The sequence below is a fragment of the Cherax quadricarinatus genome, chromosome 40, assembly GCF_038502225.1.
Source record: "Cherax quadricarinatus isolate ZL_2023a chromosome 40, ASM3850222v1, whole genome shotgun sequence".
Classification (NCBI taxonomy): domain Eukaryota; kingdom Metazoa; phylum Arthropoda; class Malacostraca; order Decapoda; family Parastacidae; genus Cherax; species Cherax quadricarinatus.
Window position 1 is genome coordinate 18,650,513 of NC_091331.1, and position 25,776 is coordinate 18,676,288.

Genomic DNA, 25,776 nt, shown 5'->3' on the forward strand with positions numbered 1-25,776 from the left:
TCTTTTAAGTAATCCTAGGTAATTTACACAAACATTACTACGTAAGACAATTAATTGTAAAGCACCCAAAATTTGTGCAATTGTACTTATGTATAACTATACCTAAATAAACTTACCTACTCACTCAAATCCTCCCTTACCAACTCCATCTAACCCCTTTCCTGGACCTCTCCACCAGATTTATATACCCTCCTAATCAAAAATATAGGCAAAATGCCAATTTTCTGGCACTCTTGGTTCCTAGGCTTTGCTGCACCAACAGAGATCATATAATAATAATAATTTAACAATACATCTGACCCACCATGGTCTACTGGAAACAAACTGAACATCAGCATAAATGAAACAGGTTTATTTATTACTGTACAAAGAATGTTGCAATACTACCACTCCCAAAGTGGTAGAGCTGCAACTAAAAGAGGTGCTGGATGTTTCATTAGCAGTAAATTGGTGCTGTACTTGTACAAGCATTAAAAACTCCAGGGCAGTTAAAAAAAAAAAGCTAGCTATAATCATTAAACTGTTTTTCAGGATAAATATTAACACAAAATCTGCATCAATACAACACTGGATTATAAAGATATCATGCTTTTTTATTTTACCCTTTATGATCTTTTTAATTTTATAGCCACTCAACTACAACCTAACTTCCAAGGTCACTGACTAAGTTTGTCTAAAATTAATTCTGTTTTTTTTTTTTTTGGTGTGTGTGTATACAGTGGAACAATTACTACATCCACATAAAACCTTCAAAAACATCACACAAATACTTTTTACTCCCTAACAAAAATAGTGGATAAATATAGATTTAGTTTGAAAATAAAGTTATTTGTTTAACAAACCATTTGTATCCCACTGAGGCAGGGTCACCTCAAAACAAAAATGAATATTTCTCTTTTTAAATTTAGTAATGTATACAGGAGAAAGGGTTATTAGGCCCTTGCTTCCGGCATTTTAGTCGCCTCTTACGACACACATGGCTTACAGAGGAAGAATTCTGTTCCACTTCCCCATGGAGATGAAATTGAAGTTGTTGATTAATAAAACAACCTGCCAAATAGCAACAATGAACTTAATACTTTAAATAGCTTAAACAAGAAAAGGTTTGACAGGTACCGTACATGAGTGGGAGTGGTTAGATATGAGCAAGACCCATCTAGCATGGACCACTAGTCTATTGTCTTGTTTTTTTATTTTTAAGTTCTCGTAGGGGAGTCCATGAATGTCTCAAATACATACCAAAATCAACAGGTATATGCATGCATTTATACAAGTATGTATTTACTAACCTTATTGACAGGGTGAGCTAAATCTGGAGTGAATGGGCCATTAATATGAGGTTCCAGCTCAGACAAGTTAATTTCAATTACTTGATCATATGGAGAACCCTCATCTGGGGTCAGCAGAGATATATTTGCATCAGCAAGACTGGCAATGTCCTTACGACTAGTGGCTGCCAGATACTGTCTCATACGGCTATTATAGGGGAACACTGATGTAGTTGCACCTGCGATTTAAAATTTTATGCTGTAATATCAGGATTAAGTATTCTGGGGAAATTTTTGTATAATGAAACATTTAACCCTTTCAGGGTCCAGAGGCCAAATTTCAAAGTGTGTACCAGGGTCCAACAATTTCCAAAAAAAATTTTTATTTTTTCTTATGGAATGGTAGAGAATCTTTTTCTGAAGGTAATAAAACAAAAAGTACGATATTTGATGGAAAACTGACAAAATTATGCTCTCGCAAATTTTGATGTGTCAGTGATATTTACAAATCGGCGATTTTGCCGACTTTGACTCCTATTTTAGGCCAATTACATTATTCCAGTCGACCAAATTCTTAGCTATTTCACTAGTATCACTTCCATTCTATCGAATGAGCACAAGAAATTGCCCAGTCAATTGCTTCAACTACAAAATAAAATGATCGGAAATTGGTAATTTGGCCAATTTAACACAAAGTTCAAAATACAGTGGACCCCCGGTTAATGATATTTTTTCATTCCAGAAGTATGTTCAGGTGCCAGTACTGACCGAATTTGTTCCCATAAGGAATATTGTGAAGTAGGTTAGTCCATTTCAGACCCCCAAACATACACGTACAAACGCACTTACATAATTGGTCGCATTTGGAGGTGATCGTTAAGCGGGGGTCCACTGTATTCCAATTTCAAAATAGGGTCCAGAATAAACAATGCAGGCATTCCTGGCACTAAAACATTTCCTCTGTTCATTAGTTATGTTTTCAGGATTTACAAATGAATTTCATTTTGATTTTTTATTCACATAATAAATTTTTATTCAAACCAAAAAATAGAAGATTTACTGTTATGCAATATTGTAATAATTGCATAAATATCACCACCACATTTGTGAATGTATATTAGACCCGCCAGCTGGCGTGTATTAGACGTGTGAGGTCGTTTGTTTACTCTTGAACATCAGCAAAAATTTAAATTTCCGCTACTTTGAGCTCAGTTTCACGCCATTTCAATACTAAAACCAATCAAAATCATCTCTATTTCTGTAATAGATCTTCCATTTTATCAAATGAGACCAAGAAATCGTAAATACAACTATAAAAAACATACGAAAAAACACTGCAAATTCAATGTTTTAATCGAAAATCACGGTCTCAGTTTTTTTTCTCTCATTATACACTGTGTGCTGCAGGATTTGTTTTATGTGGTGCACACATACCACATAGATGTATTCTCTCATATCTAGGCCCAAATTTACCACTCACAGCTTATCAGAGTGAGCTGAGCTCATGGAGTAGATCTACGGTTTGGACCCTCAACGTAAAGCCGTAGATCTCCGGCACGGACCCTGAAAGGGTTAAGTACCAATTATGCTAAAAATTAAATTAACAATTCAACAGTTTTATTAATACTTACATCTACTCCTAACTATAGCTCTGATGCTCTATCATCAGGAAAATATTTTAGGAAAGGTACGGGGTGTGTGGACCAGGTGTTTACAGTGAAACACATAAGTGAACAGTATTTAGATAAGGCTAAAGAGGTCTTTGTGGCATTTATGGATTTGGAAAAGGCGTATGACAGGGTGGATAGGGGGGCAATGTGGCAGATGTTGCAAGTGTATGGTGTAGGAGGTAGGTTACTGAAAGCAGTGAAGAGTTTTTACGAGGATAGTGAGGCTCAAGTTAGAGTATGTAGGAAAGAGGGAAATTATTTCCCAGTAAAAGTAGGCCTTAGACAAGGATGTGTGATGTCACCGTGGTTGTTTAATATATTTATAGATGGGGTTGTAAGAGAAGTAAATGCGAGGGTCTTGACAAGAGGCGTGGAGTTATAAAGAATCACACACAAAGTGGGAGTTGTCACAGCTGCTCTTTGCTGATGACATTGTGCTCTTGGGAGATTCTAAAGAGAAGTTGCAGAGATTGGTAGATGAATTTGGTAGGGTGTGCAAAAGAAGAAAATTAAAGGTGAATACAGGAAAGAGTAAGGTTATGAGGATAACAAAAAGATTAGGTGATGAAAGATTGAGTATCAGATTGGAGGGAGAGTGTATGGAGGAGGTGAATGTATTCAGATATTTGGGAGTGGACGTGTCAGCGGATGGGTCTATGAAAGATGAGGTGAATCATAGAATTGATGAGGGAAAAAGAGTGAGTGGTGCACTTAGGAGTCTGGAGACAAAGAACTTTGTCCTTGGAGGCAAAGAGGGGAATGTATGAGAGTATAGTTTTACCAACGCTCTTATATGGGTGTGAAGCATGGGTGATGAATGTTGCAGCGAGGAGAAGGCTGGAGGCAGTGGAGATGTCATGTCTGAGGGCAATGTGTGGTGTGAATATAATGCAGAGAATTCGTAGTTTGGAAGTTAGGAGGAGGTGCGGGATTACCAAAACTGTTGTCCAGAGGGCTGAGGAAGGGTTGTTGAGGTGGTTCGGACATGTAGAGAGAATGGAGCGAAACAGAATGACTTCAAGAGTGTATCAGTCTGTAGTGGAAGGAAGGCGGGGTAGGGGTCGGCCTAGGAAAGGTTGGAGAGAGAGGGTAAAGGAGGTTTTGTGTGCGAGGGGCTTGGACTTCCAGCAGGTATGCGTGAGCGTGTTTGATAGGAGTGAATGGAGACAAATGGTTTTTAATACTTGACGTGCTGTTGGAGTGTGAGCCAAGTAACATTTATGAAGGGGTTCAGGGAAACCGGCAGGCCGGCCTTGAGTCCTGGAGATGGGAAGTACAGTGCCTGCACTCTGAAGGAGGGGTGTTAATGTTGCAGTTTAAAAACTGTAGTGTAAAGCACCCTTCTGGCAAGACAGTGATGGAGTGAATGATGGTGAAAGTTTTTCTTTTTCGGGCCACCCTGCCTTGGTGGGAATCGGCCAGTGTGATAATAATAAAAAAAAAATAATAATGTTTTACCAAGCACTGATGAACTAAGTAATTTAAAAATGCTTGATAATAGTAAATGTAGAAGAACAAGAAATAGTGAAGCATACAGAAGATATGCAATGGCAGAAAAACCCTATGATAAATCTGGACATATGGTGCATTAAAGAGAAATATTCTAGAACGGTTTTGAAATGGAGAATAGATGACAGCATTACAAGACTATACAAGTTTTTATGTAGTAGGTTGGTAGACAACAACCACCCAGGGAGGTACTACCATCCTGCCAAGTGAGTGTAAAACGAAAGCTTGAAATTGTTTTACATGATGGTAGGATTTCTGGTGTCTTTTTACTGTCTCATAAAGATGCAAGATTTCAGGTACGTCTTGCTACTTCTACTTACACTTAGGTCACACTACACATATATGTACACATTTATGTATATACACTCATCTAACTTTTCTTTAATTTTATCTTAATAGTTCTTGATCTTATTGCTTTTCCTTTCATATCCATGGGAGAAGTGGAATAAGAATCTTTCCTCCGTAAGCCATGCATGTTGTAAAAGTCAGCTAAAATGCCGGGAGCAATGGACTAGTAACCCCTTTTCCTGTATAGCCTACTAAAACGAAAAAGAAGAAAACTGTCAAAGCGGAATATTTGAATGTGCATGGATGTTCTGCGAATGATGAGAAAGAGATGATTGTGGATGTTATGAATGAGAAGCTGGATGTCCTGGCTTGAAGTGAAACAAAGCTGAAGGGGGTGGGAGAGTTTTAGTGGGGAGAAATAAATGGGATTAGGTTAGGGGTTTCAAATAGAGTTAGAGCTAAAGAAGGAGTAGCAATAATGTTGAGGGATAAATTATGACAGGAAAAGAGGGAATATAAATGTATAAATTCAAGGATCATGTGGAGTAAAGTAAGGGTTGGATGTGAAAAGTGGGTTACAGTAAGCATTCAGGCACCTGGAGAAGAGAGAGGTGTAGTGGAGAGAGAGAGATTTTGGGAAATGTTGAGTAAGTGCATGGGGAGTTTTGAACCAAGTGAGAGAGTACTTGTGGTTGGGGATCTCAATGTTAAAGTGGGTAAAAATGTTGTGGAGGGAGTAGTAGATAAATTTGGGGTGCCAGGGGTAAATGAAAATGGGGAGCCTTTAATTGAGCTATGTGTAGAAAGAGGTCTGGAAATAAGTAATACATATTTTATGAAAAAGAGGACAAATAAGCATACAAGGTATGATATAGCACATAATGAAAGTAGTTTGTTAGATTATGTATTGGATAAAAGGTTGATGGGTAGGCTTCAGGATGTACGTGTTTATAGAGGGGCAACTGATATATCGGATCATTATATAGTTGTAGCTACAGTTAAGAATAAGAGGTAGATAGGACTAAATGGCAACAGCAAGTGAGAGAGGTGAAAGTGTACAAATTAAGGGAGGAGGAAGTTAGGGTGACATATAAACAGTTAATGGCAGAAAGGTGGGCTAGTGCAAGTATGAGTAGTGGGGAAGGGAGATGGGGGGGGGGGTTGAAGAGGGTTGGAATAGTTTTAAAAATGCAGTATTAGAATGTGGGGCAGAAGTTTGTGGTTATAGGAGGGTGGGTGCAGGAGGAAAGAGGAGTGATTGGTGGAATGATGAAGTAAAGGATGTGATAAAAAGAAAAAGTTAGCTTATGAGAGGTTTTTACAAAACAGAAGTGTTATAAGAAGAGCAGAGTACAGTGATACCTCGGGATATAAACTTATTTCGTTCCAGAAGGCTGTTTGAGTGCTGATACCGGACAAATTTGTTCCCATAAGAAATAATGTCAATTAGATTAATACGTTTCAGACCTCCAAAAATACACTTACGAAAGCATTTATATAAATACACTTACATAATTGTTCGCATTTTGAGCTGTTCGAATCCTGAGGTACCACTGTATATGGAGAGTAAAAGAAAGGCGAAGAGAGTGGTGAGAGAGTGCAAAGGGAGAGCTGATGACAGAGTGGGAGAGGCACTGTCAAGAAATTTTGATGAAAATAAGAAAAAGTTTTGGAGTGAGATAACCAAGTTAAGAAAGCCCAGGGAACTAATGGATTTGTCAGTTAACCCTTTGACTGTTGCAAGCCCCTTTCTAAAACTGTCATTCTATATCGCAAAATTTAAAAAAACTTATGAACTGATTGAGAATCTTTTCCCGATGGTAATGACACCAAAAGTATGAAAAAAATTTGGTCGAAAACTCTCAGAATTACGCTCCCGCAAAGTAAGCGGTCTCGGCGACATACATGCATCGGCGATTTCGCCGAATTTGAGCCCTGTTTTTGGCCAATTCCGTTGTTCCAGTTGACCAAACTCATAGCTATTTCTTTAGAACTCCATTTTTTCTATCAAATGAGTACAAGAAACTGCCCATTTACTGGTTTGAACTACCCAATAAAGTGGTCAGAAATTGGCAATTTGGCCAATTTCACGCAAATTAAAAGAGATACCAATTTCAAAATAGGGTCCAGAATAAACAATGTAGACATTCTTGGCACTAAAATAACATATCCTCTGTTCACATCTCTATGCCCCTCTTATATTACTATTGCATTCTATTTTGATTTTTTATTCATACAAAAAATACAAAATTTACTGTTATGCAGACTACTGCATTATTGTAAAAAGGGTATAAATAATATCAGTGCACTAGTGAAAGAATATCAGACTCCCCAGTTGACGTGTATTGGACGTGTGGTGTGATTTGCCGACTCTTGAACATTGGTAAAAATCGAACATTTCCGCTACTTTGAGCTCAATTTCTAAGTGGTTTTCATCGTGAAACTAATCAAAATCATCTCTATTTCTGCAATATGTTTTTTATTTTATCACGCAAGACCATGAAAACAAGAATACAATGATAAATACTATATGAAAATACACCTCAAAGTCGGCGTTTTAATCCAAAAAAACGTCATTTTTTTTTCTCATTATGCACTGTGTGCTGCAGGATTTTTTTTTATGTGGTGCACACTGACCACACAGACTCATTCTCTAACATGTGGGCCTACCAGCTTTCTCCTGCTTAATTTGAAGCCGCTAGAATTATTGAGTATATATACGTACATCCGAAACACTGGCTCGTAAAACGTATATATACGACCAAAACAGTCAAAGGGTTAAAAGCAGAGTAAGGGAGTTAGTAGATGGGGAGCTAGAGGTATTGGGTAGATGGCGGGAATATTTTGAAAAATTTTAAATGTCGATGAAGAAAGGGAAGCAGTAATTTCATGCACTGGCCAGGGAGGTATACCATCTTTTAGGAGTGAAGAAGAGCAGGATGTGAGTGTGAGAGAGGTGTGCGAGGCATTACGTAGAATGAAAGGGGGTAAAGCAGCTGGAACTGACAGAATCATGACAGAAATGTTAAAAGCAGAGGGGGATATAATACGTATTGGAGTGGTTGGTATTCTTGTTTAATACATGTATGAAAGAGGGGAAGGTACCTAGGGATTGGCAGTGTGTGTGTATTTTTCCTTTACATAAATGGAAGGGGGAAAAAAAAAAAGACTAAAAATTATAGGGCAAAAAGTTTACCAAGTATACCAGGAAAAGTGTATGGTAGGGTTATTATTGAAAGAATTAGAGGTAAGACAGAGTAGGATTGCAGATGAGCAAGGAGGCTTTAGAGTGGGTAGAGGATGTATAGATCAAGTGTTTACACTGAAGCATAAATGTGAACAGTATTTAGATAAAGGTAGGAAAATTTTCATTGCATTTATCTATTTAGAAAAGGCATATGCTAGAGTGGACAGGGGAGCAATGTGGCAGATGTTTCAAGTACAGTGGACCCCCGCTTAACGATCACCTCCCAATGTGACCAATTATGTAAGTGTATTTATGTAAGTGCGTTTGTACGTGTATGTTTGGGGGTCTGAAATGGACTAATCTACTTCACAATATTCCTTATGTGAGCAAATTCGGTCAGTGCTGGCACCTGAACATACTTCTCGAATGAAAAAATATCGTTAACCGGGGGTCCACTGTATATGGAATTTGTAGTAACTTACTAAATGCTGTAAAGACTTTTTATGGGGATAGTGAGGCTCAGGTTAGGGTGTGTAGAAGAGAGGGAGATTACTTTCTGGTAAAAGTAGGTCTCAGACAGGGATGTGTAATGTCACCATGGTTGTTTAATATATTCATGGATAGGGTTGTAAAGGCAGTAAATGCTATAGTGTTGGCAAGAGGGGTGGGATTAAATTATGGGGAATGAAATACAAAATGAGAGTTCTGACAGTTACTTTTTGCTGATGATACTGTGCTTATTGGAGATTCTAAAGAAAAGTTGCAAAGGTTAGTGGATGAGTTTGGGAGGGTGTGTACAGGTAGAAAGTTGAAAGTGAACATAGTTAAGAGTAAGGTGATGAGGGTATCAAATGATTTAGATAAAGAAAATTGGATATCACATTGGAGAGAGGTAGTATGGAAGAAGTGAATGTTTTCAGATATTTGAGAGTTGACTTGTCAGCAGAAGGGTTTATGAAGGATGAGGTTATCCATAGAATTGATGAAGAAAAAAAGGTGAGTGGTGCATTGAGGTAACTGTGGAGACAAAAAACGTTAACCATGGAGGCAAAGAAGGGAATACACAAAAGTATAGTGGTACCAACACTCTTATATGGGTGTGAAGCTTGGGTTGTAAATGCTACATCAAAAAGGCGGCTGGAAGCAGTGGAGATGTCCTGTCTAAGGGCAATTATTTTTATTATTATTATTATCACACTGGCCGATTCCCACCAAGGCAGGGTGGCCCGAAAAAGAAAAACTTTCACCATCATTCACTCCATCACTGTCTTGCCAGAAGGGTGCTTTACACTACAGTTTTTAAACTGCAACATTAACACCCCTCCTTCAGAGTGCAGGCACTGTACTTCCCATCTCCAGGACTCAAGTCCGGCCTGCCGGTTTCCCTGAACCCCTTCATAAATGTTACTTTGCTCACACTCCAACAGCACGTCAAGTATTAAAAACCATTTGTCTCCATTCACTCCTATCAAACACGCTCACGCATGCCTGCTGGAAGTCCAAGCCCCTCGCACACAAAACCTCCTTTACCCCCTCCCTCCAACCTTTCCTAGGCCGACCCCTACCCCGCCTTCCTTCCACTACAGACTGATACACTCTTGAAGTCATTCTGTTTCGCTCCATTCTCTCTACATGTCCGAACCACCTCAACAACCCTTCCTCAGCCCTCTGGACAACAGTTTTGGCAATCCAGCACCTCCTCCTAACTTCCAAACTACTAATTCTCTGCATTATATTCACACCACACATTGCCCTCAGACATGGCATCTCCACTGCCTCCAGCCTTCTCCTCGCTGCAACATTCATCACCCATGCTTCACACCCATATAAGAGCGTTGGTAAAACTATACTCTCAAACATTCCCCTCTTTGCCTCCAAGGACAAAGTTCTTTGTCTCCACAGACTCCTAAGTGCACCACTCACCCTTTTCCCCTCATCAATTTTACGTTTCACCTCATCTTTCATAGACCCATCCGCTGACACGTCCACTCCCAAATATCTGAATACATTCACCTCCTCCATACTCTCTCCCTCCAATCTGATATCCAATCTTTCATCACCTAATCTTTTTGTTATCCTCATAACCTTACTCTTTCCTGTATTCACCTTTAATTTTCTTCTTTTGCACACCCTACCAAATTCATCCACCAATTTCTGCAACTTCTCTTCAGAATCTCCCAAGAGCACAGTGTCATCAGCAAAGAGCAGCTGTGACAACTCCCACTTTGTGTGTGATTCTTTATCTTTTAACTCCACGCCTCTTGCCAAGGCCCTCGCATTTACTTCTCTTACAACCCCATCTATAAATATATTAAACAACCACGGTGACATCACACATCCTTGTCTAATGCCTACTTTTACTGGGAAATAATTTCCCTCTTTCCTATATACTCTAACTTGAGCCTCACTATCCTCGTAAAAACTCTTCACTGCTTTCAGTAACCTACCTCCTACACCATACACCTGCAACATCTGCCACATTGCCCCCCTATCCACCCTGTCATACGCCTTTTCCAAATCCATAAATGCCACAAAGACCTCTTTAGCCTTATCTAAATACTGTTCACTTATATGTTTCACTGTAAACACCTGGTCCACACACCCCCTACCTTTCCTAAAGCCTCCTTGTTCATCTGCTATCCTATTCTCCGCCTTACTCTTAACTCTTTCAATAATAACTCTACCATTCACTTTACCAGGTATACTCAACAGACTTCTTTCTTTCAACACACCAGCCGTATCCCACCGAGGTGGGGTGGCCCAAAAGGAAAAACAAAAGTTTCTCCTTTCATATTTAGTAATATATACAGGAGAAGGGGTTACTAGCCCCTTGCTCCTGGCATTTTAGTCGCCTCTTACAACACGCATAGCTTACGGAGGAAGAATTCTGTTCCACTTCCCCATGGAGATAAGAGGAAATAAACAAGAACAAGAGCTAGTAAGAAAATAGAAGAAAACCCAGAGGGGTGTGTATACATATGCTTGTACATGTATGTGTAGTGTGACCTAAGTGTAAGCAGAAGTAGCAAGACGTACCTGAAACCTTGCATGTTTATGAGACAGAAAAAACACCAGCAATCCTACCATCGTGTAAAACAATTACAGGCTTACGTTTTACACTCACTTGGCAGGACGGTAGTACCTCCCTGGGCGGTTGCTGTCTACCAACCTACTACCTAGGACTCAACAGACTTATCCCCCTATAATTTTTGCACTCTCTTTTATCCCCTTTGCCTTTATACAAAGGAACTATGCATGCTCTCTGCCAATCCCTAGGTACCTTACCCTCTTCCATACATTTATTAAATAATTGCACCAACCACTCCAAAACTATATCCCCACCTGCTTTTAACATTTCTATCTTTATCCCATCAATCCCAGCTGCCTTACCCCTTTCATTTTACCTACTGCCTCACGAACTTCCCCCACACTCACAACTGGCTCTTCCTCACTCCTACAAGAAGTTATTCCTCCTTGCCCTATACACGAAATCACAGCTTCCCTATCTTCATCAACATTTAACAATTCCCCAAAATATTCCCTCCATCTTCCCAATACCTCTAACTCTCCATTTAATAACTCTCCTCTCCTATTTTTAACTGACAAATCTATTTGTTCTTTAGGCTTTCTTAACTTGTTAATCTCACTCCAAAACTTTTTCTTATTTTCAACAAAATTTGTTGATAACATCTCACCCACTCTCTCATTTGCTCTCTTTTTACATTGCTTCACCACTCTCTTAACCTCTCTCTTTTTCTCCATATACTCTTCCCTCCTTGCATCACTTCTACTTTGTAAAAACTTCTCATATGCTAACTTTTTCTCCTTTACTACTCTCTTTACATCATCATTCCACTAATCGCTCCTCTTCCCTCCCGCACCCACTTTCCTGTAACCACAAACTTCTGCTGAACACACTAACACTACATTTTTAAACCTACCCCATACCTCTTCGACCCCATTGCCTATGCTCTCATTAGCCCATCTATCCTCCAATAGCTGTTTATATCTTACCCTAACTGCCTCCTCTTTTAGTTTATAAACCTTCACCTCTCTCTTCCCTGATGCTTCTATTCTCCTTGTATCCCATCTACCTTTTACTCTCAGTGTAGCTACAACTAGAAAGTGATCTATCTGTGGCCCCTCTACAAACATGTACATCCTGAAGTCTACTCAACAGTCTTTTATCTACCAATACATAATCCAACAAACTACTGTCATTTCGCCCTACATCATATCTTGTATACTTATTTATCCTCTTTTTCTTAAAATATGTATTACCTATAACTAAACCCCTTTCTATACAAAGTTCAATCAAAGGGCTCCCATTATCATTTACACCTGGCACCCCAAACTTACCTACCACACCCTCTCTAAAAGTTTCTCCTACTTTAGCATTCAGGTCCCCTACCACAATTACTCTCTCACTTGGTTCAAAGGCTCCTATACATTCACTTAACATCTCCCAAAATCTCTCTCTCTCCTCTGCATTCCTCTCTTCTCCAGGTGCATACACGCTGATTATGACCCACTTCTCGCACCCAACCTTTACTTTAATCCACATAATTCAAGAATTGACACATTCATATTCTCTTTTCTCCTTCCATAACTGATCATTCAACATTACTGCTACCCCTTCCTTTGCTCTAACTCTCTCAGATACTCCAGATTTAATCCCATTTATTTCCCCCCACTGTGTGGTGTAAATATTGTGCAGAGAATTCGGAGTGTGGAAATTAGGAGGTGTGGAGTTAATCAGAGGGCTGAAGAGGGGTTGTTGAGGTGGTTTGGTCATTTAGAGAGAATGTATCTAAGTACAATGACTTGGAGAGTGTAAAATCTGTAGGGGAAGGAAGGCAGGATAGGGGTTGTCCTCGAAAAGGTTCGAGAGAGGGGGTAAAGGAGGTTTTGTGGGCGATGGGCTTGGACTTCCAGCAAACATGTGTGAGCGTGTTAGATAGGAGTGAATGGAGACAAACGGTTTTTGGGACCTGACGAACTGTTGGAGTGTGAGCAGGATAATATTTGGTGAAGGGATTCAGGGAAACCAGTTATTTTTATATAGCCGGACTTGAGTACTGGAAATGGGAAGTACAATGCCTGAACTTTAAAGGAGGGGGTTTAGGATATTCGCAGTTAGAATGGGTATGTTATATACATCTTTATATATGCTTCTAAACTGTTGTATCTGGGTGCCTCTGCAAAGACACACCTTCCCACCAATTTGCTGGTGGGAAGCTCATGTTGGTTTAACAGGTCCTGAGTGTTGTTGTTGCTGTTGTTGTTGTTTACATGTCCGACTGAGGCAGTAGTGTCTATGATGCACTGTGGTCTCGCTTGATCCTAGAGTTTTGTTTTATCCGACATGAGGTGCTAGACACCCAAACAGTTGAGTCAAGAATAAAATGATGGAAGGCAGCATATGTGACAGCATAAAAAAAAGGGAGTACTGTGAAATGGTTATGATGACTGGTGGTAAATCATTCTCAAAGTGATGGGAAAATAGAGCATTATATATGTATAGGACTATTCTTATATCGACAATAATGCTAACGCAAAGTACGTACAGAAAATATTCCACATGAGCACAAGAAAAAAAAAGGCAAAGACCAGTGTCTGGCAGTGGTGAAAACATGGTTACTAGTTACACTCCCTAACTCCCCCCACCCGACTCCCTAAGCATCAGCACCTTACACCAGGAGTACATTATGTCCCAATGAACTTCCCTTGTTTTCACTTCATCCCCTTTTCCCTTAGTGGCTAGTCTGTAATAATGAATTCATGATAAAGGAAACACCATGATAAGAAAGAGATGATTGTGGATGTTATGAATGAGAAGAAGCTGGATGTCCTGGCTTTAAGTGAAACAAAGCTGAAGGGGGGTGGGAGAGTTTCAATGGAGAGGAATAAATGGGATTAGGTCAGGGGTTTCAAATAGAGTTAGAGCTAAAGAAGGAGTAGCAATAATGTTGAAGGATAAGCTATGGCAGGAAAAGAGGGACTATAAATGTATTAATTCAAGGATTATGTGGAGTAAAATAAAGATTGGATGTGAAAAGTGGGTTATAGTAAGCGTGTATGCACCTGGAGAAGACAGAAGTGTAGAGGAGAGAGAGAGATTTTGGGAAATGTTGAGTGAATGCGTGGGGAGTTTTGAATCAAATGTGAGAGTAATGGTGGTTGGGGATTTTAATGCTAAAGTGGGTAAAAATGTTATGGAGGGAGTAGTAGGTAAATTTGGGGTGCCAGGGGTAAATGTAAATGGGGAGCCTTTAATTGAGCTATGTGTAGAAAGAAATTTTGTAATAAGTAATACATATTTTATGAAAAAGAGGATAAATGAATATACAAGGTATGATGTAGCACATAATGAAAGTAGTTTGTTAGATTATGTATTGGTGGATAAAAGGTTGATGGATAGGCTCCAGGATGTACATGTTTATAGAGGGGCAACTGATAAATCAGATCATTATTTAGTTGTAGCTACAGTTAGAGTAAGAGGTAGATGGGAAAAGGAGAAGGTGGCAACAACAAATAAGAGGGAGGTGAAAATGTATAAACTAAGGGAGGAGGAAGTTCGGGTGAGATATAAGCGACTATTGGCAGAAAGGTGGGCTAGTGCAAAGATGAGTAGTGGGGGGGTTGAAGAGGGTTGGAATAGTTTTAAAAATGCAGTATTAGAATGTGGGGCAGAAGTTTGTGGTAATAGGAGGGTGGGGGCAGGAGGAAAGAGGAGTGATTGGTGGAATGATGAAGTAAAGGGTGTGATAAAAGAGAAAAAGGTAGCTTATGAGAGGTTTTTACAAAGCAGAAGTGTTATAAGAAGAGCAGAGTATATGGAGAGTAAAAGAAAGGTGAAGAGAGTGGTGAGAGAGTGCAAAAGGAGAGCAGATGATAAGAGTGGGAGAGGCACTGTCAAGAAATTTTAATGAAAATAAGAAAAAATTTTGGAGTTAAACAAGTTAAGAAAGCCTAGGGAAAGTATGGATTTGTCAGTTAAAAACAGAGTAGGGGAGTTAGTAGATGAGGAGAGGGAGGCATTAGGTAGATGGCAAGAATATTTTGAGGAACATTTAAATGTTGAGGAAGAAAGGGAGGTGGTAATTTCATGCACTGGCCAGGGAGGTATACTATCTTTTAGGAGTGAAGAAGAGCAGAATGTAAATGTGGGGGAGGTACGCGAGGCATTATGTAGAATGAAAGGGGGTAAAGCAGCTGGAACTGATGGGATCATGACAGAAATGTTAAAAGCAGGGGGGGATATAGTGTTGGAGTGGTTGGTACTTTTGTTTAATAAATGTATGAAAGAGGGGAAGGTACCTAGGGATTGGCAGAGAGCATGTATAGTCCCTTTATATAAAGGGAAAGGGGACAAAAGAGACTGGAAAAATTATAGAGGAATAAGTTTACTGAGTATACCAGGAAACGTGTACGGTAGGGTTATAATTGAAAGAATTAGAGGTAAGACAGAATGTAGGATTGCGGATGAGCAAAGAGGTTTCAGAGTGGGTAGGGGATGTGTAGATCAAGTGTTTACATTGAAGCATATATGTGAACAGTATTTAGATATGGGTAGGGAAGTTTTTATTGTATTTATGGATTTAGAAAAGGCATATGATAGAGTGGATAGAGGAGCAATGTGGCAGATGTTGCAAGTATATGGAATAGGTGGTAAGTTACTAAATGCTGTAAAGAGTTTTTATGAGGATAGTGAGGCTCAGGTTAGGGTGTGTAGAAGAGAGGGAGACTACTTCCTAGTATAAGTAGGTCTTAGACAGGGATGTGTAATGTCACCATGGTTGTTTAATATATTTATAGATGGGGTTGTAAAAGAAGTAAATGCTAGGGTGTTCGGGAGAGGGATGGGATTAAATAATGGGAAATCAAATTCAAAATGGGAATTGACACGGTTACTTTTTGCTGATGATACTGTGCTTATGGGAGATTCTAAAGAAAAATTGCAAAGGTTAGTGGATGAGTTTGGGAATGTGTGTAAAGGTAGAAAGTTGAAAGTGAACATAGAAAAGAGTAAGGTGATGAGGGTATCAAATGATTTAGATAAAGAAAAATTGGATATCAAATTGGGGAGGAGGAGCATGGAAGAAGTGAATGTTTTCAGATACTTGGGAGTTGAAGTGTCGGCGGACGGATTTATGAAGGATGAGGTTAATCATAGAAATGATGAGGGAAAAAAGGCGAGTGGTGCGTTGAGGTACATGTGGAGTCAAAAAACGTTATCTATGGAGGCAAAGAAGGGAATGTATGAAAGTATAATAGTACCAACACTCTTATATGGATGTGAAGCTTGGGTGGTAAATGCAGCAGCAAGAAGACGGTTGGAGGCAGTGGAGATGTCCTGTCTAAGGGCAATGTGTGGTGTAAATATTATGCAGAAAATTCGGAGTGTGGAAATTAGGAAAAGGTGTGGAGTTAATAAAAGTATTAGTCAGAGGGCAGAAGTGGGGTTGTTGAGGTGGTTTGGTCATTTAGAGAGAATAGATCAAAGTAGAATAACACGGAAAGCATATAAATCTATAGGGGAAGGAAGGCGGGGTAGGGGTCATCCTCGAAAGGGTTGGAGAGAGGGGGTAAAGGAGGTTTTGTGGGCGAGGGGCTTGGACTTCTAGCAAGCGTGCGTGAGCGTGTTAGATAGGAGTGAATGGAGACGAATGGTACTTGGGACCTGACGATCTGTTGGAGTGTGAGCAGGGTAATATTTAGTGAAGGGATTCAGGGAAACCGGTTATTTTCACATAGTCGGACTTGAGTCCTGGAAATGGGAAGTACAATACCTGCATTCTTAAAGGAGGGGTTTGGGATATTGGCAGTTTGGAGGGATATGTTGTGTATCTTTATACATATATGCTTGTAAACTGTTGTATTCTGAGCACCTCTGCAAAAACAGTGATAATGTGTAAGTGTGGTGAAAGTGTTGAATGATGATGAAAGTATTTTCTTTTTGGGGATTTTCTTTCTTTTTTTGGGTCACCCTGCCTCGGTGGGAGACGGCCGACTTGTTGGAAAAAAAAAAAAAAGGTATATATCAGACAGCCAGACTGACACTCAGATACTTTCCTTGGCTGATCTTGGTTGGCTACCTTTTATTGTGGCTGATACAATACATCATGATCATTTCCTATCTCTCCAGTTTCTAGTCTTAAGTGATAATGACCCGGGTCTGACAGAGAAGTTATTTTAATAATAATTTTGAATTTATTGATTATAAATTTACTACTAAAAGTATTATTCAGCAGACTGGAGAGGGGCTGTTTGGGTGGTTTGATCATTTAGAGAGAATGGAACAAAGTAGAATGACTTGGAGAGCGTATAAATCTGTAGAAGGAAGGAAGGCAGGATAAGGGGTCATCCCCAAAAAGGTTGGAGGGAGGGGTAAAGAAGGTTTAGTGGATGAGGGGCTTGCACTTCCAGCAAGCGTGCATGAGCGTGTTATGTAGTAATGAATGGAGACGAATGGTTTTTTGGACCTGACAAGGTGCTGGAGTGTGAGCAGGGTAATATTTTGTCAAGGGATTCAGGGAAACTGGTTAGCTGGACTCGAGTCCTGGAAATGGTAAGTACAATGCCTGTACTTTAAAGGAAGGGGTTGGGATATTGGCTGTGTGGAATGACATCTCAACTTTCATATCTGGGCACCTCTGCAAAGACAGTGATATTGTGTGAATGATGGTGAAAGTGTTTCTTTTTTGGATCACGCTGTCTCTGTGGGAGACAGTTGACGTGTTAAAAAAAAATGCACAGTGATTTTTGAAAATTGTGAATTTTTAAGAAAATGTTAAAAACTACAGATTAAAATTATGTATTGAAGATAATTTAATAGCACTGTATACTGTAGAATTTTTTTTTCTTTTGACACTGACCATTTACTATAGGGTGACCCAAAGATGGAATTTCATTCACCATAATTTATTCAGTAGTTGTTGGCTAGAAGTGTGTGGGCATCCCAGTTCCAATGACCTGAAATACAACATCCCCATCCCTCCTTCAAAGTGTAGACACTATACTTCCACCTCACTGATTAGTCTGGTCGTTCTTCATTCCTTTATATACGTTACTTTGTGCACACTCCAACAGTGCATGAAGTCATAAAAAACACTTGGCTTTACTTCATCTGATCTAAAATACACAATCATGCTGGATAATCTACCCAAGAACTAAAAATCTCCTTCATCCCCCTCCCTCCAAACTTTCCTAGAATAATTACTACCCCTCCTTCCTTCCACCTAGATTTATGCAACTTCTTGTGTATACCAAACAACTTTTTTTTGCATAGCACCCCTATTTTAAAATGAGGAACCTTGGTCCGAACACCAAAATCTTTAGTTAGAAACCTGCCAGTTTTTTCAACACATTTAATTATTCTAAGCTCATGGAATGGAAGGTTATAAATTTTATGCATTACCTACGTAAACCAAACTTACCAATTTCAGCGCCCATATTGCAAATGGTTGCCATGCCTGTGCAAGAAATGGAATCAACACCAGGCCCAAAGTACTCAATAATAGCTCCTGTTCCACCTTTAACAGTCAGAATACCAGCAACCTTAAGAATGACATCTTTTGGTGATGTCCAGCCACTCAGTTTACCTGTAAGTTTCACACCAATCACCTGCAAATGAAGAGCAAAAATTAGTTAGAAATCTACAATATTAATAATCTGAAGTCAATACAATATTACTAACAATTTGCAGCACATTTATTTTATATTAGTATCAGTATTAAAGTTTTATACTGTATGTTAGAAGTGTCAGTTAACAGAGAGGTGAAAATGAATAAACAAAAACAGTGCTGTGAGAAGCACAAATAATTGTTGGAAGAAAAGGTGTCAGCTTAAAAAAGAAAAAAAGGGGGGTTATTTTTTTTTAACATCAGCAGTCTCCCAATGAGGTTGACCTAATGAGAAGAACACTTCTTTTAAGAGGTTATATAGAGAGAAAATTTTGAAAGTGCTGAAAGTACACATGAAATAGAGGAAGATATTTAATGGAGAATTTTACAAAGAGGTTTTTACAAAGCAGAAGTGTTATAAGAAGATCAGAGTATATGGAGAGTAAAAGAAAGGTGAAGAGAGTGGTGAGAGAGTGTAAAAGGAGAGATGATGTGTATAAGTGGATGACGGGCATAAACAAGGGAGACATTAATAAAGTACTGAGGGTGTCGAACCAGGTAAGAACCAGGAATAATGGATTTAAGTTGGATAAATTTAGATTTAGAAAGGACATAGGTAAGTACTGGTTTTCTAACAGAGTTGTAGATGCGTGGAACAGTCTTCCCAGTGGGGTGATAGAGGTTAGGACCTTGGGTAGCTTTAAGAAGAGACTGGACAAATATATGAGTGGGAGGGGCTGGGTTTGATTGGTGTCAAGGGGTACGGGAATTATTTCTTGAGTAGCTTTAGGTAGATGTCGTTTTGATAAGGACCTGCCTCGTATGGGCCAGTAGGCCTTCTGCAGTGTTCCTACATTCTTATGTTCTTATGATAGGGTGGGAGAGACACTCAAGAAATTTTTAAGAAAATATGAAAAATTTTTGGAGCGAGATAAACAAGTTAAGAAAGCCTAGGGAACGAATGGATTTGTCAATTAAAAACAGAAGGGGAGTTAGTAGATGGGGAGATGGAGGTTTTGGGTAGAAGGCGAGAATATTTTGAGGAACTTTTAAATGTCAACAAAAAAGGGAGGCGGTAATTTCATGCACTGGCCAGGGAGGTACACCATCTTTTAGGAGTGAAGAAGAGCAGGATGCGAGTGTGGGGGAGGTGTGTGAGGCATTACGTAGAATGAAAGGGGGTAAAGCAGCTGGAACTGACGGGATCATGACAGAAATGCTAAAAGCCGGGGGGATATAGTGCTGGAGTGGTTGGTATTTTTGTTTAATAAATGTTTGAAAGAGGGGAAGGTACCTAGGGATTGGCAGAAAGCATGTATAATTCCTTTAAATAAAGGGAAGGAGAACAAAAGAGATTGTAAGTATTACAGAGGAATAAGTTTACTGAGTATACCAGGAAAAGTGCATGGTAGGGTTATTATTGAAAGAATTAGAGGCAAGACAGAATGTAGGATTATGGATGAGTAAGGAGGTTTTAGAGTGGGTAGGGGATGTGTAGATCAAGTGTTTACATTGAAGCATATATGTGAACAGTATTTAGATAAAGGCAGGGAAGTTTTCACTGTATTTATGGATTTAGAAAAGGCATATGATAGAGTGGATAGGGGAGCAATGTGGCAGATGTTGCAAGTATATAAAATAGGAAGTTATTAAATGCTGTAAAGAGTTTTTATGAGGATAGTGAGGCTCAGGTTAGGGTGTGTAGAAGAGAGGGAGATTACTTCCCGGTAAAAGTAGGTCTTAGACAGGGATGTGTAATGTCACCATGGTTGTTTAATATATTTATAGATGGGGTTGTGAAAGAAGTAAATGCTAGGGTGTTCAGGAGAGGGGTGGGATTAAATTATGGGGAATCAAATGCAAAATGGGAATTGACACAGTTGCTTTTTGCTAATGATACTGCGCTTATGGGAGATTCTAAAGAAAAATTGCCAAGGTTAGTGGACGAGTTTGGGAGCGTGTATAAAGGTAGAAAGTTGAAAGAATCTGAAAACATTCACTTCTTCCATACTCCTCCTCCCCAATTTGATATCCAATTTTTCTTTATCCAAATCATTTGATACCCTCATCACCTTACTCTTTTCTATGTTCACTTTCAACTTTCTACCTTTACACACACTCCCAAACTCATCCACTAACCTTTGCAATTTTTCTTTAGAATCTCCCATAAGTACAGTATCATCAGCAAATAACTCTTCAAAAAATTCAGTGCACACATTTTGAAGGGAAAAGTTGGTAGAAAACCGGGAAAGTGGTATAAGGACTTTCAGAGGTTGATGAAGAAGAAAAAGAGGTGAGATAAGGAGTAGGAAACTTGTCAGGTATTTGCAATGCCTGTTACCTAGTGAGTGAAGCCAAGAGATCCATGAGGTTTCACATGCAGATTCAATGTTAACATGGCTTTTATCTACAGAGGCATTAGCAGAAGCCAGCAAGCTGAACCACTTTTTTAATTTACAAATAATAGTTGTCAGCTGGTGGATCATTACTGGAAAGATAAAAATGTATCCTTCTAGAAAAGTAACATATGTAAATGTTGGAATGTGGGAAATAGCTAAAGAATTACACTACAAAAAAGTCAATTAAAGGGGTTTGGCAAGGGTCCCATTATTGTTAAAAGTAGTTTTGAAGTTGGTAAACACAAACAAATTGGCATTAAAGGTATCAGTTAATTAATGTTAAACAAATATGTAGGAAAATTGCGAATAAGACTCAAAGATCACTAAATATACCTTTGGACACTTCAGCTCCCAGGGAATATTGGCCATTACATCAACAGCATCAGCTCCTCCAACTCCAATGCACAGGCCTCCCAGTCCACCACCATTTGGAGTGTGTGAGTCAGTTCCAATCATCAGAAGACCAGGGAATGCATAATTTTCCAAGATAATCTAGGAAAAGAAATTCCTAACCTATTAAAATTAAAATATCTTTTCATGAATTTTTCTCTGTTCAGTATCTGGTTTTATTTTATTTAACAAAAACAAGCACCCCCCCCCCCCCTGCACAAACACACACCTAATAAGCCAAACTTTATGAACAGACTGAACTCCCTAAACCCTTTCACTGTCGAGACCTCTGCTCATAAACTTGCTCTCAGTGTCAAAGAATTAAGAAAAAAAAAAAAAAGAGAAACTTACAAAACGATAATCTCATAATAATCTCATAAATATGCAAGATTACAGGTATGTCTTGCTACTTCTACTTACACTTAGGTCACACTAAACACACATGTACATGTTTACTTATACACACTCATTTGAGTTTTCTTTGATTTTATCTTAGTTCTTGTTCTAATTACATTTCCTTTTATATCCATGGGGAAGTGGAATAAGAATCTTTCCTCCGTAAGCCATGCGTGTTGTAAAAGTCAACTCAAATGCCGGGAACAATGGGCTAGTAACCCCTTTCCTGTAATAATTACTAAAAAGAATAAGAAGAATACTGTACTGTCAAAGTGGGAAGTCTGAATGTGCGTGGATGTTATGCTAATGATAAGAAAGAGATGATTGTGGATGTTATGAATGAGAAGCTGGATATCTTGGCTTTAAGTGAAACAAAGCTGAAGGGAGTGGGTGAGTTTCAGTGGAGAGAAATAAATGGGATTAGGTCAGGGGTTTCAAATAGAGTTACAGCTAAAGGAGTAGCAATGTTGAAGGATAAGCTATAGCAGGAAAAGAGGGACTATAAATATATTAATTCAAGGATTATGTGGAGTAAAATAAAGGTTGGATGTGAGAAGTGGGATATAATAAGCATATATGCACCTGGGAAAGAGAGAAGTATACAGGAGAGAGAGAGAGAGATTGATTTTGGGAAATGTTGAGTAATTGTGTGGGGAGTTTTGAACCAAGTGTGAGAATACATGTGGTTGGGGATTTTAATGCTAAAGTGGGAAAAAATGTTGTGGAGGGAGCAGTAGGTAAATTCGGGGTCCCAGCAGGAGAGAGAGAGAGAGATTGATTTTGGGAAATGTTGAGTAATTGTGTGGGGAGTTTTGAACCAAGGTAAGGGGTGAAAATGGGGAGCCTTTAATTGAGCTATGTGTAGAAAGAGGTTTGGTAATAAGTAATACATATTTTATGAAAAAGAGGAAAAATAAATATACAAGGTATGATGTAGCACGTAATGAAAGTAGTTTGTTAGATTATGTATTGGTGGATGAATGGTTGATGGGTAGGCTCCAGGATGTACACGTTTATAGAGGGGCAACTGATATATCAGATCATTATCTAGTTGTAGCTACAGTTAGAGTAACAGGTAGATGGGATAAGAGGAAAATGGCAACAACAAGTAAGAGGGAGGTGAAAGTGTATAAACTAAGGGAGAAGGAAGTTCGGGTGAAATATAAGCAACTATTGGCAGAAAGGGGGGCTGGTGAAGGTATGAATAGTGGGGGGGTTGAAGAGGGTTGGAATAGTTTAAAAAATGCAGTATTAGAATGTGGGGCAGAAGTTTATGGTTATAGGAGGGTGGGTGCAGGAGGAAAGAGGAGTGATTGGTGGAATGATGAAGTAAAGGGTGTGATAAAAGAGAAAAAGGTAGCTTATGAGAGGTATTTACAAAGCAGAAGTGTTATACGAAGAGTAGAGTACACTATATGGAGAGTAAAAGAAAGGTGAAGAGAGTGGTGTGAGAGTGCAAAAGGAGAGCGGATGATAGAGTGGGAGAGGTACTGTCAAGGAATTTTAATGAAAATAAGAAAAATTTTTGGAGTTAAACAAGTTAAGAAAGCCTAGGGAACAAATGGATTTATCAGTTAAAAACAGAGTAGGGGAGTTAGTAGATGGGGAAATGGAGGTTTTGGGTAGAAGGCAAGAATATTTTGAGGAACTTTTAAATGTTGACGAAGAAAGGGAGGCAGTAATTTCATGCACTGGCCAGGGAGGTATATCATCATTTAGGAGTGAAGAAGTGCAGGATGTGAGTGTGGGGGAGGTGCGTGAGGCATTACGTAGAATGAAAGGGGGTAAAGCAGCTGGAACTGATGGGATCATGACAAATGTTAAAAGCAGGGGGGGGGGGGAGGGACATAGTGTTGGAGCAAGCGTGCATGAGCGTGTTAGATAGGAGTGAATGGAGACGAATGATACTTGGAACCTGATGATCTGTTGGAGTGTGAGCAGGGTAATATTTAGTGAAGGGATTCAGGGAAACCGGTTATTTTCATATAGTCAGACTTGAGTCCTGGAAATGGGAAGTACAATGCCTGCACTTTAAAGGAGGGGTTTGGGATATTGGCAGTTTGGAGGGATATGTTGTGTATCTTTATATGTATATGCTTCTAAACTGTTGTATTCTGAGCACCTCTGCAAAAGCAGTGATAATGTGTGCGTGTGGTGAAAGTGTTGAATGATGATGAAAGTATTTTCTTTTTGGGGATTTTCTTTCTTTTTTGGGTCACCCTGCCTCGGTGGGAGATGGCCGACTTGTCGAAGAAAAAAAAAAAAAAAAAAAATGTATGAAAGAGGGGAAGGTACCTAAGGATTGGCAGAGAGCGTGTATAGTCTCTTTATATAAAGGGAAGGGGGACAAAAGAGATTTTAAAAATTATATAGGAATAAGTTTACTTTTCCTTTTATATCCATGGGGAAGTGGAATAAGAATCTTTCCTCCGTAAGCCATGCGTGTTGTAAAAGTCAACTAAAATGCCGGGAACAATGGGCTAGTAACCCCCTTTCCTGTGACGATTACTAAAAAAGAATAAGAAGAAGAAAATTGTCAAAGTAGGAAGTCTGAATGTGCGTAGATGTTGTGCAAATGATAAGAAAGAGATGATTGTGGATGTTATAAATGAGAAGAAGCTGGATGTCCTGGTTTTAAGTGAAACAAAGCTGAAGGGGGTGGGAGAGTTTCAATGGAGAGGAATAAATGGGATTAGGTCAGTGGTTTCAAATAGAGTTAGAGCTAAAGAAGGAGTAGCAATAATGTTGAAGGATAAGCTATGGCAGGAAAAGAGGGACTATAAATGTATTAATTCAAGGATTATGTGGAGTAAAATAAATATTGGATGTGAAAAGTGGGTTATAGTAAGTGTGTATGCACCTGGAGAAGAGAGAAGTGTAGAGGAGAGAGAGAGAGAGAGAGATTTTGGGAAATGTTGAGTGAATGCGTGGGGAGTTTTGAATCAAGTGTGAGAGTAATGGTGGTTGGGGATTTTAATGCGAAAATGGGGTAAAAATGTTATGGAGTAGTAGGCAAATTTGGGGTGCCAGGGGTAAATGTAAATGGGGAGCCTTTAATTGAGCTATGTGTAGAAAGAGATTTGGTAATAAGTAATACATATTTTATGAAAAAGAGGATAAATAAATATACAAGGTATGATGTAGCATGATGTAATGAAAGTAGTTTGTTAGATTATGTATTGGTGGATAAAAGGTTGATGGGTAGGCTCCAGGATGTACATGTTTATAGAGGGGCAACTGATATCTCGGATCATTATTTAGTTGTAGCTACAGTTAGAGTAAGAGGTAGATGAGAAAAGAGGAAGGTGGCAACAACAAATAAGAGGGAGGTGAAAATGTATAAACTAAGGGAGGAGGAAGTTCGGGTGAGATATAAGCGACTATTAGCAGAAAGGTGGGCTAGTGCAAAAATGAGTAGTGGGGGGGTTGAAGAGGGTTGGAATAGTTTTAAAAATGCAGTATTAGAATGTGGGGCAGAAGTTTGTAGTTATAGGAGGGTGGGGGCAGGAGGAAAGAGGAGTGATTGGTGGAATGATGAAGTAAAGGGTGTGATAAAAGAGAAAAAGGTAGCTTATGAGAGGTTTTTACAAAGCAGAAGAGTTATAAGAAGAGCAGAGTATATGGAGAGTAAAAGAAAGGTGAAGAGAGTGGTGAGAGAGTGCAAAAGGAGAGCAGATGATAGAGTGGGAGAGGCACTGTTAAGAAATTTTAATGAAAATAAGAAAAAATTTTGCAGTGAGTTAAACAATTTAAGAAAGCCCAGGGAAAGTATGGATTTGTCAGTTACAAACAGAGTAGGGGACTTAGTAGATGGGGAGAGGGAGGTATTAGGTAGATAGCGAGAATATTTTGAGGAACTTTTAAATGTTGAGGAAGAAAGGGAGGTGGTAATTTCATGCACTGGCCAGGGAGGTATACTATCTTTTAGGAGTGAAGAAGAGCAGAATGTAAATGTGGGGGAGGTACGCGAGGCATTACATAGAATGAAAGGGGGTAAAGCAGCTGGAACTGATGGGATCATGACAGAAATGTTAAAAGAAGGGG

At 39.1% G+C, this 25,776-nt stretch overlaps 1 protein-coding gene across 1 annotated transcript in view; it reads right to left on the reverse strand.

The window, feature by feature from the left end:
- Window positions 1–25,776, reverse strand: part of LOC128687167 (aconitate hydratase, mitochondrial) — a 69,668-nt gene that overhangs the window by 18,604 nt on the left and 25,288 nt on the right. The window contains exons 5-7 of the mRNA XM_070092767.1: window positions 21,280–21,438; window positions 18,362–18,548; window positions 1,290–1,507 (exon numbers count right to left, since the gene is read on the reverse strand). Of these exons, the coding sequence (XP_069948868.1) occupies window positions 1,290–1,507; window positions 18,362–18,548; window positions 21,280–21,438 (564 nt within the window). The remainder of the gene's footprint in view (window positions 1–1,289; window positions 1,508–18,361; window positions 18,549–21,279; window positions 21,439–25,776) is intronic.